General features: G+C 42.6%; 1 protein-coding gene across 4 annotated transcripts in view; it reads right to left on the reverse strand.

Annotated features, from left to right (window-relative positions):
* The window catches only part of SLC37A3 (solute carrier family 37 member 3), a 45,009-nt gene that overhangs the window by 7,047 nt on the left and 22,480 nt on the right, over positions 1-15,482 (reverse strand). For all 4 annotated transcript variants that reach the window (XM_029234039.1, XM_029234040.1, XM_029234042.1 and 1 more), the window contains exons 6-13: positions 14,429-14,574; positions 9,036-9,132; positions 6,751-6,835; positions 5,837-6,015; positions 3,481-3,622; positions 1,826-1,927; positions 1,167-1,214; positions 54-205 (exon numbers count right to left, since the gene is read on the reverse strand). In XM_029234039.1, the coding sequence (XP_029089872.1) occupies positions 54-205; positions 1,167-1,214; positions 1,826-1,927; positions 3,481-3,622; positions 5,837-6,015; positions 6,751-6,835; positions 9,036-9,132; positions 14,429-14,574 (951 nt within the window). The remainder of the gene's footprint in view (positions 1-53; positions 206-1,166; positions 1,215-1,825; positions 1,928-3,480; positions 3,623-5,836; positions 6,016-6,750; positions 6,836-9,035; positions 9,133-14,428; positions 14,575-15,482) is intronic.

The following is a 15,482-nucleotide window of genomic DNA, read 5'->3' on the forward strand; positions in this document are numbered from 1 at the left end:
ACCTCTGAAGAACTGCTGAGCACTCCATGTCAAGCCCTCCCCTGCTCTCTCACCTGGCCCACCGCAGCTCCAATGCTCCCGGTTCCATCAACTATTCCTGTGACGGTCGCCAAAGCCTCAGTGCTGCCTTGGATCAGCTCCTGACGACCCAGGTCCGCAGAAATAGCAGAGCTAATCATATTAGAAGGTCCACCAATAAAAAATCCTGAAGTCATAAACAGAACAGGTTCTTATTAAGACACTATTTGTAACAACGCTAGGAATCTACTGAATAAAGCAAACTCTTAATCCCAATACTCCAATCAGTATGTTGGAGAGAAACAAAAAGAGGGGAAAAAAATAACCAATAAAAATGGAAACTCCCCCAGATAGTAACATCTTCAAACTAGTTAGCATCCACTTTTCTCTAGAAAATAGAGTGAACACGCAGCTTTCTAATCCTGTGAAGTGCGCATGCATTGACAACTAACTGCACTAGCTTGTCAAATTCTCTTATGATAGAGGTGCAGCGCAGAGCATCTGACTGCCCAAATTCAACCAAACGTATTGAAAAAAAAGAGACAGGAGAAAAAGCGATTTCAGTGGTGTAGGGGGTTCCATCGGCCACTGCTCGCGGTGAGGCTGTCCAAGGACTGAGCGGGAGTTGGCCCATGTGACTCTGTCCAAGAGGCTGCATCAGTCCCACGTGCCTCATAGAGCAGGAGCAGCTCCCACTATCCTATGATCTCAAGTTGAAAAATAAGAATTCTTCTATAACACGGTCCCTAATTGCACTCAATTGTTTCACCTGGGGCTCAAGTGAAGAAATTCTGACCAATTCCAACACAGGAGGAAAAACTAGCTATACTGGACCTTTTGAAAGCTGGTGAATTGGTTTCCAATGCGGCATCTTCCTAAGCCACTTCCACAAGTAACATGAGCGGGAGGGGCAGCAATCAAAAATCTTAGGAAACCTCTGTCAAAAGGGACTGCCTCTGTCACGACAGGACTGAGGAGGTCACACGAGAGCAGAGAAGCAGGATCTGAAGGAGGCATCTTTCCTTTTTACCTTCTGAGTTCTCTATAATTGTGGTTTTAGCATTATTCAAATTGAAGGAGAAATCAGTTTCCTTTTTTCCTTTTTCCTTACAGAGGAACAGTACAGTGAAATGGAGGCTATGCCATACCTGTGACAGCCATCAGAAGCGCATTGATGGACTTATCATTTGGGGAACCTGTGAGGAAAGACACAGACACAGAACAACGATCTGAGGAGCGCATTACGTGTGCCTCCCCCCAACAGTACACACAGATCTGGGCCTGGATCTCCGTGACCTCACAGATCACTCCCAGGGACAACAAGCGCATACAGCTCCATCACCACCTCCCCCAGGTTTTATTTGTAATGTCTGCTTCTTGCTGGTGCTCAAGCTAATGTGACTTCTAAAAGCTTACAGGAAAACTCTACTTCTATCTCAGCAGCATCTTAAGGGACATATACCAAACCTACTAATTACCATCTTTCCTCTTTTGAAATCTTGTCCCTTTTATTGTTTTATTGGCTCTAATGCTGCCACTCTGGAGCCTACCCTTGAACAAAGCATATACACTCCCAAGCAAGCTTTTAAACAAACTAACAAAGCAGAAGAGATGCCAGTTTCCTCCCCAACACAAATAAAACTATGCGATGCTTTTAGCAGCATTTACAGGACAATACAAAGGTCCCATATTATGCCTTTGTGGCTGGTCTCAACTATCCCCCCAGGGTTGATCACTGACTCAAGGCAAATAAATGCCTTAGTCCTAAGAGATGAGGAAAACAGTTTAATTGCAAGGGAATACTCACGACTATATCCAACGAGGGACCCGACGGCCAGAAGCAGACTGAGAGCTAACACTGGGGCTCTCTTCTGTAGAACATCAGAGATGAAGCCTTGCAGAGTTCCACCTTCAAGCACAAAGAGTGAAACCCAATCAAAATGTCTAATTTAGCTCAGTTACCTGACTCTTGCTTACCACATACCCTCCACCTGCGATCAGGATCCTAACACTGGTCCATCCAAAAAGAAAGCTGGCTCTCCTAAAACATTTCCTCCGTAATTTCCTTTTAGAAAGGTTACCTGACTATTAACTGCCATGATGGCTGATGGGGACGGGACACCACAAATAAGGGAAAATCATCAAAACTACCCCACTGTTCCTTGCTGTTTTTCCTTCTCCAACCAGCTGTGAAGGCTTTTCCTGCTTTTTATTTTAAAAGATAATTAATTAAGGACTGTGCTTCATCGGCTATTAGTAGTAGTGAACATAAATATTCACTAAAATTAAGTGCAGCAATCATGGTTTGGTAGTAACTAATAGGTCAAGACGTTTAAAAGAAGTGATGTGGATCCTTGAAGCAACGCAGTCACATTTAGATGCATTCCTACTTGGAGTCTAGGGGCAGTGGGACACCTGGTACACCCTCATCAGAAGTACGTGCAGGTCTAAAGGCAGCAACCTCACCTTGGCTCTGGATCTAAGAATAAGGGCACACAAGTTCAAATACAGCAACAGTATATCACCTAAGGATACACTGTGCTTTCATGCGCTCAGGGCAGTTTAGTCTTTCCACACTTCTAAATGTAAACATTACAAAAAGGATATTAAGGTTCTGCCATAGCCATATAAGCAGTACCCACTAACATGCAATCTGTACATATGTCTGATTTTAAAGTTTCCTACTTCCTTGTTTACACTTCCAGTTAGAACAAAAGGTCACTGTTAAAATCTGCTGTGGGGCTTCCCTGGTGGGGCAGTGGTTGAGAGTCTGCCTGCCAATGCTAGGCGACACGGGTTCGTGCCCTGATCTGGGAGGGCGAGGAGCGGCCGGGCCCGTGAGCCACGGCGCTGAGCCTGTGTGTCTGGAGCCTGTGCTCCGCAACGGGAGAGGCCACAACGGTGAGAGGCCCGTGTACCGCAAAAAAACAAAAAACAAACAAACAAAAAATCTGCTGTGTACAATGAAACAACTGCAAAACAAAAAAATTAATCCCTGGTATTATTCCTACCTTTATGATCTGACAATCAATACACTAAGCTAGTATGTTTCCCTTCTTTGGCTGCGGTGTGGTATATAAAATGAACACATTCACATCCTAACTTGAATCTCTGACATACAATTTGCTTTACAGCTAAGCTATCGCTGAAAAGTGTACAAAAGGGTTACACTTAAAGGGATCAGAGAGAGACATCCCTGCACTTCCCAAGACAAAAGAACTGATCCATCAACAAAGGACTGAGAAAAAAGAGCCCTATAAATCACAGGGCTGCCATAGGCTAGGTCTTCTTTTCTAAGGACTTTTTTTTTTTAAGAGTTTGGCTATTTACTCGTAGGACAGTTTAGGAAAAATAGCTGTGGAATAAGTAATAAAACTTTAAATGATGCCAGATTTCATAACCCAGTAAAATATGACTAGTGACTAATTCTTATTACAGAAAAAGATGTATCACTGGCCTTACCTATAATTCCTCCAACATCGTACCAAATGGACAGCTTGTCGGCTTCAGCCTCCTTCCATCCGAAGTTATTACTCAGATAAAAGGGCAACCAGAAGAAGAAGGAGTAATTCACTAACTTCAAGCAGGCATAGGCCAGTGAATACTATAGGGAAAAACATCCAACTACCAGTAAGGAACAAACGGCACAACGTAACTACCATGTAAATGTAATTAAACAACAAAACAGAACAGAGGAGTTTGAGGCGAATAGTACCTGATTTTCAAATTAAATGTTTCTACAAATTCCTATTTGCCTGACTTTACCCAGTCTCCCTCTTCTCTTCATCCCCCCTTAGCGTCTAGAAAGGCAGTACAGTAGGCCTTGGGATAAAAAACACATAGGACTACTCCTTAATTGTCCCCCCACTTTCTTCTTTCAGTTCTCTGGTAGAAGCAAACCAGTGTTTTGAACCTGCAAGGCAGGGCACATACTCATATTTCTTTATATAGATAAAAATAAAAGGTATTCATGCCACTGACTAGCACTAACCATACGCAAACGAATCCAGTAACATCACAGCCTTTATTGCAAGCAGCCAGACTTTTTTGGCTCTACTTCCTGTGAAGTTAACATTATGGACAATGCAAAGCAATGGGACTGGACTACGGTTCCAAGGTCTTAAGAAAAGCATCAACATGAAAACTACTTTCACGCTGTAGTTTCCACAAGCTTTGAGTCAAAAGTGAAAGAACAAGATCGTCATGGGTCTTGTGGCTCTAGGTTGAGGAATGAAAGTTACAGCTGCCTTAAGATGGCAGCGGGGCTGAGAATCCTATATTCAACACATTATTACCAGGAAATCCTGACATTTAGCATCAAAGGAAAAAGGGGGAGGAACAGAGAGGCTGACTTCAAAGGGTGTCTGGCTAGTATATTCTTTTCCCTGGAGCTGCCAGTTATTCCCTAGGTATCACTTGTTTTAAAGCAGCTTCCCAGGCAGGGCAGCAGCCACCCCCTAGAGAGCCAAATCCCAATCATGAGTGCATTTTGTCCAGACAGCCTGCCACAAAGACAAAGGAATTAAGTTAACTGGATTTCCTTTACACCCTGCCTGTGGCAGGGAACAATAGCTTGTGAAACACAAAGCAATAGCAAAAGAGGGCCACGTTTAGTCACAACAAATCTAAGTTCTGTCTCAGAAATTAACCTATTACCAGTAGAACATTTTAATAACTACTTTAAAAAATACTGATCATTAGCATAAGAACAGGCCCAAAGGAACTTGCATTTCCCTTGTATTACACATCATCTTTTGGTTGAAGACTTGGGGGAACTTACACTTAAATTTTAACTCACGCTTAAACTATCTTGTTTGTAAATGTCAGTTCTCTTAGCTTGGGGGCAGGTAGAAGGGAACTGGAAAGTATGAAATAGGACAACCTGCAGACTCTGAATTTACTGACGGGTTACGTTCATAAAGCACCATTAAACAATAAAATAAAAAAGGTGCTTATTCACAATACAATAACCCAGTGTTACAGACTCCAGGGAGGACTGGTAGGCTTTCTGTCCATAGGAAGGGGAACTGAGACACGAGGATGGGCTGAGTGACTTACCCCAGGCCTAGTTAACGGGTAAGCTGGCAACATAACCTAAGCCTTTTAACTTCCACTCCCATGCTAGAGCGCCCGAAACACCAAGACAGAAAAACTGCAGCAGAAGGGCTTCAGTTTAGACATTAGGAAAAAACCTAACTGTAAAGGTTGCGGAAACACTGGAATGCATTACCAGGAAATGCTGTGGAGTATTCTGCTCTGGACCTTTAACAGAAGGGAAAACTTTTTTCCCCTAGAATAGTAAGGATGTAGGCAAATCAAACAGACCTAACGAACCACTCAAACCTCTCTTGGGCTATTTATAATTCTATAAGACTTCAACAGGCCAAAAGGTATATATTTTAAAATATCAAATTTGCCTTCTTACTCGAAGGCTAGACCACGGTCAGCAAATTCCAGCTCACGGGCCAAATACGGCCAGGCCCATTTGTTCCGTATCGTCCATGGACTCCTTTCCTCTACTGAGTTGAGCGATTGTGGCAGAGACTGTATGGTGCCCCCAAAGCTGAAAACATTTACTAACTGGCTCTGTACAGAAAAGGTTTTGCCAAACCCTGCATTAGATTTCAGATAAAACTTCAAGTGGTGCCAATACAGAAACAAGCTGAGGGCCAATATTCACTATTGCTCTGAACATATATTCCTAAAATAAAGTCTCAGAGAGAAGCGAAACACTTCAAGATGCTTTATCCCAGGCAGAGTTACTATCCCGGCTATAACATCTCACTGGCTGTGGTAAGGAGATTTGAACAGGCTTTACCGCTATAACTCCGGGAAGGCAACAAGCCTGGTAAAAGCTTATCGCCTTGACTTGGGTAATAGTCTTGTCTTCTTGGATTGAATAATTAGGCTCAGCGTCATCTTCATTTTCAGCACCACTAATTAATGGCCTGTGTGAGTCGTCTTCAAAATTTTCTTCGGCCTCAATACCTGGGAGACCTACAACAAGAGTGACATCCATGTTTACAGAGGGCCCTCCAGGTGCCCAGCACTGGGCTAAGTGCTTTGCATGCATCATTACTTACGGGGTCCATGTTATTTTTATTTCCATTTTACAGAAGAAGCTACTAAGGTTCAGAGTCCAAGGTCAATTAAGGTCACACAGCTAATGAGCCACAAACCCAGGCCTCTAATTTTCCTTGACCTGGCTTCAAAGCAAAGCTTTTTCAACTACATCACAGTATCTCTCTTACATAATACCAAAAACACCATTAATTACGTGCTCTTAAACTGACATGTCTCTTTAGTATACTCAAAAGATAGAAGAATCATACATCTATCTGCTTCTGTGGTTTCACTTGCACACGTTCTGTATTTAACCACAGATCAGCATCACACTAAATTATTTTTATGAAGGAAAAGAAATCTGTCTCAAGAAGTGAAATTCGAAATACATCCATGCTAATTTCTAGCCAGCATCTCCATTATAAAACCCATTTGCAAATGATGAGTTTTCCCTGAATCTATAAAAAGGTGAGCCTCACTGCCTCAAACATTTGCAGCTGTGCCAGGAGAGGCCGCAGCATCAACAGGATACAAACAGCAATACTGCTCCTTGCATTCACTGAAAGGAGCTCACAGTTCTCCTAGGAAGAAAGAGATAGGCTGTTCTGGCCACAGGTTTCTCCTTGCCTATAATAGTAAAACGTTCTGAGTAGAAGAGCAGCTTCTCACCAATTTCTTCGGGTGATACCAAGAGTCCAAAGAAGATGATGATCCCACCAGCAAACTGCACAGCCGCCGTCACCAGAAAGGCATACTGGAGGGGGAAGGGAAAGGTGTTCCTGACGCATCTGAGATGCTCATTAAAGGCACATTCATTAGAGGCACACGGGGGGAGGACAGGGCGACTGGAAAGGAAATGAGCGCTGAGCGCCTAGCCTGTGCCAGGCACTGAGCTAAGTGTTTTACTTGTGTTTTCTCAGAAGTTTTTCCCAGGGACTCTATGGGACTCAGAGAGGACAATTAAGGTCCACGGGACACTGAGTGGTACTATTACGATCATGAAATCAGAACCAGCTCCAAAAGTAATACTCCTTACACTACTTGGCCTCCTACAAAAGACAGTATCTGCCCTCAAAGATATTTTCCAGTTGAGGGGATTAAACAGTACACAAAATAATAGTATAAGGCAGCATGTAGCTGATAAATGAGAAGGCCCAGTCCTAATAGGAAACAAACAGAGGAACTGAATTCAGAAGAAGGAAACAGCTAAAGAGGTTGAAGGAGGGAGACAATGCTTTACGGAGCAGCTGAAAATCATAGCAATTGACCACCTTTCCTGGCACGGCTGAGGCAAAGGCACCGGGTGGGAGGGAGATGGAAAGCCTTCTGCGTGGTGGGAGCTGAGGGCTCCTGCTGGGGGTAACGGGGAAGAACACTGACTTGGAAAGGTGCTATCCAGATGAAAGACTCAAGAGCCAGGCTGCATCGCTGAATATTATTTTATTTAAGAGTGGAGCCTGATGCAGATAGACAGGTGACAAAATTAGTTTTTCCAGAAGTCAAATCTGGGAGCAGCACGTAGGGTGAACTGAAATTCCCATCTGAGCCAATTAGTACAATCCAGGTGTGAAGCTAAGAAACCTGGGAAAAGGTGAATGTGAACACGGGAAGGACTTCCCACTGGCCCTAACTAGACCAGAATTCTTCAGGAACCAAACACTTGGTGAGCAGCTTAAAAATGGATCTGCTGCTTTTCAAAAGAGCAATTTACTTTTCAAAAGAGCAATTTACTTTTAATTATTAGGGTTTTGAACAGGCAATAGGTTGACAATGATTCAAGCAACAAAAAGTGGAAGATGTATAGTTAAACCCTCCCTCCCATCCCTTCTCTCAGCCATTCAATTCTCATTTTTCCACATATAAGCACTGTTATTTCATTTTTACTTTCCAGAGATTGTTTTGGAAACATACAAGCCAATACAACAGATACTCTTTAATTCTTCCTCCACTTCACACAAATGGCAGCATTCAACACACACGGTTATGCACCCTTGCTTTCTTCACTTAACACACCATTGAGCTGTTTCCCTGTCAGGACATTAGGGCTGCATAATTCTATTTCACAGCTGCACAGCATTCCACTGAATAGGAGTTCCTTAGTATAACTATTTCCCTTTTGTTGACATCTGTTACCAATCTTTTGCTATTACAAACAATGTTGAAGTAAATAACCTTGTAGATGTATCTCTCTGTACATGCTGAAGTATATTCACCAATGGGATAAATTCACAGATGTGGAACTGCTTGGTGAGAGCCATTATAATTTTGATAGACCATACTGACCCCAAGAGGGGTTATTTACTCTCCCATCTGCAATGCCTGCTTTGTCACATCCTCATAAACATGTTACCAAGCTTTGGGGTTTTTACCAATATAATAAGTACACGGTGTTGTTTCTTTTCTTTTTTTTTTTTACAGTGTAGTTTTAATTTGCATTTCTCTGCCGACTAACACCTAAACTCCACAAGGGTAGAGATTTTTGTCTCTTGGTCAGGGCTCTATTCTTTACTGCCTTGGGGCATTTAGAGGAGCTTAAAAATATTTACTGAATGAAGGAATAAATTCTGAGTGAAGTGGAATACCCTGTCGTATGTTTACAAGCCATTTCTATTTCCTTTTCATGAACTACAGAGTCAAATACTTTACCTTTCTTTCTGCGTGCTGGTCTTTTTCTTATCAATTTGTGGGCATTCTTTATATATTAAGGAAATTAGCTCTTTATCTGTAACATGAGTTGCAAATACTTTTCCCCAACCGATATGTCTTTAGATTTGGTTGTTTATCCATGACTAATTTTTTAACGTGTTTGAATTTACCAAGAGTTTGTCCACTCTTAATACAAACCTTGCCCCACCCAGACATAGCTCTAGGTCATTTTAAATGGTCACAGGATTATTTCCTAAAATAGAAAATATATTTATATACTCAAGAAAAAGCTAGAAAGAAACACCTACCTCATAACCATACTGCAGAACGGAAGAAGCTAGACATGCTCCCAAAATATTGCCCACTGAGGCACAGGCACTCCAGAGACCAAAAACAACTCCTCGTCTATGATGGGAACAGTGCAAAACAGAAGACAATAGAATCAGAAGGGATTTTATGTGCAGTTCAAATACAAAATGGCCAAAATGGTGCAGGTTTGCATTACAAAGAATCAATATTCTATTTTAACGTTTTTTTAAAGTACACCCAAATGGCAAAACATCAGGTAGGTCTCTTCTAACTCTAAGATTTTATTATAAGTTCAATTTGGGGCTCACTGAAAAACACCATTAAGAGAATTTAAAATGACAAGCCACAGATTGGGAGAAACTATTTGGATATCATTTATCTGACAGAAGACTTGTCACTGGAATATAAAGAACTCTCAAAACTCAATAAGGTGAAAAATAGACAATGCAATAAAATGTTAAAGAGTATAAATCTACAATAATCTCAAATACAAAGTTTCTGAAAAAGGGGCAAAAGATTTTAATAAATACTTCACACACACAAAAAATAAGATGCGGAATTCCCTGGTGGCGCAGTGGTTAAGAATCCGCCTGCCAATGCAGGGGACACGGTTTGAGCCCTGGTCCGGGAAGATCCTACATGCCATGGAGCAACTAAGCCCGTGTGCCACAACTACTGAGCCAGCGCTCTAGAGCCCACAAGCCGCAACTACTGAGCCCACGTGCCACAACTACTGAAGCCTGCGTGCCTAGAGCCCATGCTCCGCTACAAGAGAAGCACCGCAATTAGAAGCCCGTGCACTGCAACAAAGAGTAGTCCCACTCATCACAACTAGAAAAAGCCTGAGTGCAGCAACAAAGACCCAATGCAGCCATAAAATAAATAAATAAATAAATTTATATTTTAAAAAAAAAGAATCCGCCTGCCAATGCAGGGGATACGGGTTCAATCCCTGGTCCAGGAAGATCCCACATGCCACGGAGCAACTAAGCCCGTGTGCCACAACTGCCTGTGCTCTAGAGCCCGCAAGCCACAACTACTGAGCCCGTGCGCCCTAGCGCCCGTGTGCCGCAACTACTGAGCCTGTGTGCTGCAACAAGTGATGCCCATGCGCGTAGAGTCCATGCTCCGCAACAAGAGAAGCCACTGCAATGAGAAGTCCATGAACCGCAACCAAGAATAGCCCCCGCTCACCGCAACTAGAGAAAGCCTGCGCGCAGCAACGAAGACCCAACACAGCCAAAAAATTAAAAAAATAAAAAATAAATAAGACGCAAATAAGCACATGAAAAGATGCTCAACATCATCAGACATTAGGGAAATGCAAATCAAAACCACAAGGAGGTATCACTACACACCTACTAGAATAGCTAAAATCAAAACACACTGAGCATACCACGTGTTGACAAGGATGTATAGCACCTAGAATCCTTATACTCTGCTGGTGGGAATGTAAAATGGTTCAACCACTTTAGAAGAAATTGCCAGTTTCTTAAAAAGATAAACACACCCCTATCGTATGATCCAGCCATCCTACTCCAAGGTATGTATCCAAGGGAAGTGAAAGCATATGTCCATACAAGGATTCGTCAACAAATATTCACAGTAGCTTTACTAGTAAAAGCCGAAAACTAAAAGCCTGAATGTTCACCAATAGGTGAACAGATAAATTGTGATATAATGGATGACTCCTCAGCTATAAAAAGGAAAGAACTATCAATGCAGACATGAATTAATCTCAACGTTACTGTGCCGAGTGGAAGAACACAGTCAAGAAGACACACTGCGTGATTCCATTTATATAAAATTTTAGAAAATTCAGATTAAAGTGACAGAAAGCAAATCATTGGTTGACTGGAGACGGCAGTGGGAGGGAGGAATTACCAAGGGGCATGAGGAAACTTTGGGAGTGATGGATATGTCATGATCTTAATTGTGATGATACTTTTACAGGTGCATGCATGCCAAAACTCATTCAATTGTACCCTTTGAACATGTGCAGCATATTGTATACCTCAATAAGGCCATCAAAAAAAAAAAATGGGTATGTGGATGAAGAGTCTGTGGAAGGGAAACTAGCTATTACAATAGTCCTGGAGAAAAACAACTAGCTCTGGACATAGGCAATGGCAGTAGGGCTGCTGAAGAAAGAAAAAGACAAAAAAAAAAAAGCAGTTGAGAAAAATTAATTTTTTTAACGTTTAAATTTGTGTATTAGGACTTCCCTGGTAGTGTAGTGGTTAAGAACCCACCTGCCAATGCAGGGGACACGGGTTCGAGCCCTGGTCCGGGAAGATCCCACATGTCACAGAGCAACTAAGTCCGTGCGCCACAACTACTGAGCCTGTGCTCTAGAGCCCGCAAGCCACAACTGTTGAGCCCATGTGCCACAACTACTGAAGCCCGCACACCTAGAGCCCATGCTCCGCAACAAGAGAAGCCACCGTAATGAGAAGCCAGCGCAACACAACGAAGAGTAGCCCCCCGCTCGCCACTAGAGAAAGCCCACACGCAGCAACAAAGACCCAAAACAGCCAAAAAATAAATCAATAAATAAATAAATTTATTTTTTTTAAAAGTATGTGTTACATTTTAAAAACTAATATTAAAAAATAAATTTGTGGGCTTCCCTGGTGGCGCAGTGGTTGAGAGTCCGCCTGCCGATGCAGGGGACACGGGTTCGTGCCCCGGTCCGGGAAGATCCCACATGCCGCGGAGCGGCTGGGCCCGTGAGCTATGGTTGCTGAGCCTGCGCGTCCAAAGCCTCTGCTCCGCAACGGGAGAGGCCACAACAGTGAGAGGCCCGCGTACCACAAAACAAACAAACAACAACAACAAAAATTTTGTATTTTATTCTACTTAATACATATCAATAACACACGGTGTTAGGTCTAGGTTCTTCAGCTCTTTCAACATTTTTTTTTTTTTCTTTCAACATTTTTATAACCTCACTGAGACAGAAGGAATCTTAGAAATGAACAGGTAGACAACATTTAACAGTGAAAAATAAAGTCTTTTCAGAAGTCCCAGCTCTGCCACTTCCAGCTGGGTGATCTCCAGCAAGTCCCAGCCCAGGCTCAGGGCTCTCATCTGGAAAGCGCTGAGCTCCTCAAAGGAATGAGTGCAGTGACAGAGTTGACAGTTTGGGCCTGCAAGGGTGTACCTACTAGTACTACCTGCCTCAATGTGTTTTAAAAAACTATGACCCCGACAACGGGAGGAGGGACACGATTCAGCCAAGGTAATAGCTTTCCAAAGCAACGTCCTCAGTGGATCACAAACCTACCAAGAGCGTCCTAGAGGGTCTGAATAACACTGGCTGACCAAAGACATGATTTCAGAAGAAACTGGCTGAAAACAACTGTGACTTTAAGTTATAGTTTTATTGGTACTTCATGGTTTATTGTTACATTTCACAGGAAGAGTCACTGTGTGTCAGGCAATGCATCATTGATTTCACTTACTAGTGTTATTTGCTTAAAAACAAGCTGTCTTACTTTCAAAAGTAAACGGTAATGGCTTTCTTGAATTTGTGACTGAGCCAGAGAAATAATCAAGGTCAGCCTACCCAGTCACTGCCACCTACCACCAAGTGTCACCCAATTTATAAAAGTTCAGATAAGGATTATCTCAAAATTATACATGTCAAAGTGATTATCCTTGAAGTGACAGGATTTCAGGTGGTTTTACCTTTATTTCTCTGTGTTCATTTATATTATCTGGTTTGGCTACAATAATCAAGTAACCTTTGTATAATTTTCAAAAATCACGCTTGGAAAGAAGTTATGTTAAAAATCTTAATAAAAATAAATAACACACAAGCAGACAGCATCTCCTACTCCAAAAGAAAACTAAAGTATCCCGGGGGAACGAGTACCTCCGAAAATCAATTCTGTTAAACCAGTGACACTAGAGTTGGAAAGAACTGGAAATCACTAGCACACTGAACATAATCAGAGCATTCTCATTAAGCGGTGCTGATTCTAACCACAAGGCATTTTACAGGTGAACTTTCACAACAATACAGAGATCATTAGCCAGCAAGCACCTCTACTCCTACTATGAGACTGGGGAAGCTGGAAAACCGAGAGGAGTTGGTCAAAGCATGCACTGATCACCGCGGCGGGTGGATAATGCCTGCTGTGTACACTGGTCCCTACATAAAAGAGTAAACAAACAAAAAACATAGAGCCATCGATGAAATAAATGTGCATCTCACAACACATAAATATTTATCCAGGACAAATGATAGAAATCCAAATTAACAGTATTCCTAAAGGCAGAGTGTCATAAACAATGATAAACAACAAAGGTAGAGTGCCACAAACAACAATAAACAACAAAGCCAAGTCTTTGGGTAGCTCAATTTATTTTCTATCCTGTAAATTAAGTATGGTTCTTCTTGAGTGGCAGTAGGTGCCCATCCTCAAGCCATGGCCCCCCCCACACACACACAAACTCACATACAACTGATAAGTACTTAAAGGTTTATGGAAAAAATGGCCAACTTAACTAGGCCCCAAAGTTTGGCATTCTTCATCTGCATTTTCCTTTTTTTCTTTTTTTAAAGGGAACTTTATTTTTTGTTATTTATTTATTTATTTTTGGCTGCGTTGGGCCTTCATTGCTGCGTGCAGGCTTTCTTTTGTTGTGGCGAGCGGGGACTACTCTTTGATGCAGCGTGCAGGCTTCTCGTTGCGGTGGCTTCTCTTGTTGTGGAGCATGGGCTCTAGAGTGTGCGTGCTTCAGTAGTTGTGACTCGGAGGCTCAGTAGTTGTGGCGCACAGGCTTAGTTGCTCCGCAGCATGTGGGATCTTCCTGGACCAGGGCTCGAACCTGTGTCACCTGCACTGGCAGGTGGATTCTTAACCACTGCGCCACCAGGGGAGCCCCATCTGCATCTTCTTGAAGCCTTTGCTCTGTGACCTCAGGGCAAGCCCTATGGATAACTTCTGGCCTCAGTTTCCTTATCTTTAAGAAGGTTAAACTAGATCACTGAGTCTCAAAAAAAGGGAAAGCAAAACCCACAGGAAGATACATGATGAGATGGCACGTGGGATTTGTTATTATGGTGTGTTATTTATGTTCTCTAAAGGGAAGATTTAAAAAAAAAAAAATTTGAGACGTACGGCCTCAGCCACACTCAATATCTGACCATGGCCAGGAGACTGCTGTGAGTGAGTCCCACAGGCTGGACCATATCCAGGGTCCACGTTATTTCCAATGCACTTTGACATGAAACCTCCTCTCCCGGCTGCTCTAAACTTTCTAAAATAGAGGGAAGACGTGGGTGGTGTCGAAGGGATCAAGTGCATTGACTCTGACAAGTCTTGAACAATCCCATATTAAAACTACTTAAGTAGAGAAATGAAAGAAGGAGGAAGTGGCATACCCAGCTTTCCCAAACCAGTTGCCCATAACAGCAACGACGCACGGCCAACCAGAGGACTGCAGCAGGCCATTCAGGATCCACAGGCTACAGTATAGCCCCTTATTGTAGAAATGCAGCCATTCTGTGAGAGTGCCAAAGACAAACACCTTAGAGAAGAAGAAAGAAAAAGACACATGTAACATCCTTGTGGACACCCCGACTAAAGACCCTATGTGAAAGATACAGTCAATGTCTGGGGCCTGAGAGACGTGTGGCCAACTCTTCAGATGCTCCCGCCCAGAGCAGCGCTGAGGGAGACCACCGCCAAACCACCCCCACCAGAGAGGCAGAGATGGCAAAGAGCGTACAACGCAGCAAGGACCATCCTTCCAACTTGCATCTTCAACTCTAAAAGGTTAAGTCCCCATTGTTGGACCTCTTTTTACATTATTTCCCTTTCCTCTTGTTTATGGAAGACAGCTCTGGGGACTACCTGACTTCACATGTTTCAATATCGTTAGAACAGCCCAGGCACATCATGCGGACCAGAAAGCGTCAGCTATTGTTAACACCGTGCCTAATAAGTGCACTGGCGTAACTTGTGATTGGCTCAATCATTTGGTGGCATTCATCAAAGGACTGCTTTTTTCCAGGCATTCTGCTCGGTGTGGGCGTTTTATTTGTAGTCAGTCTCCTTCGGGAATATTTGGCATGGGTTTCAAACTGGTATGTCTAATACTGTATGATTCCAGTTATATGACATTCTGGAATGAGCAAAGCTATAACGACAGAAAAACAGTCAGTGCCTGCCAGAGGCTGGGGGCAGAAGGAAGGGTGGCAGTTACACAACTATACTCACTTGTCAAAATTCAGGAGCATACACTAAAAAGGGTGAGTTTATTGAGTTTATGTACATACTTCAATTTTTCAAAAAACGTAAAAAAACAAACAAGAAAGTATGTATACAGGTTTAAAAATAGTATGTATATATGTGTGGGTGAGCAGCTTGTGAATAAATAAAGTGCTTCAATCTCTGAAATAGAAAAAGAAGTTTTTCCCCATACACAAATGGCAG

This window comes from Monodon monoceros, unplaced genomic scaffold, assembly GCF_005190385.1.
Source record: "Monodon monoceros isolate NGI ecotype Baffin Bay Population unplaced genomic scaffold, NGI_Narwhal_1 Super_Scaffold_2, whole genome shotgun sequence".
Lineage (NCBI taxonomy): Eukaryota > Metazoa > Chordata > Mammalia > Artiodactyla > Monodontidae > Monodon > Monodon monoceros.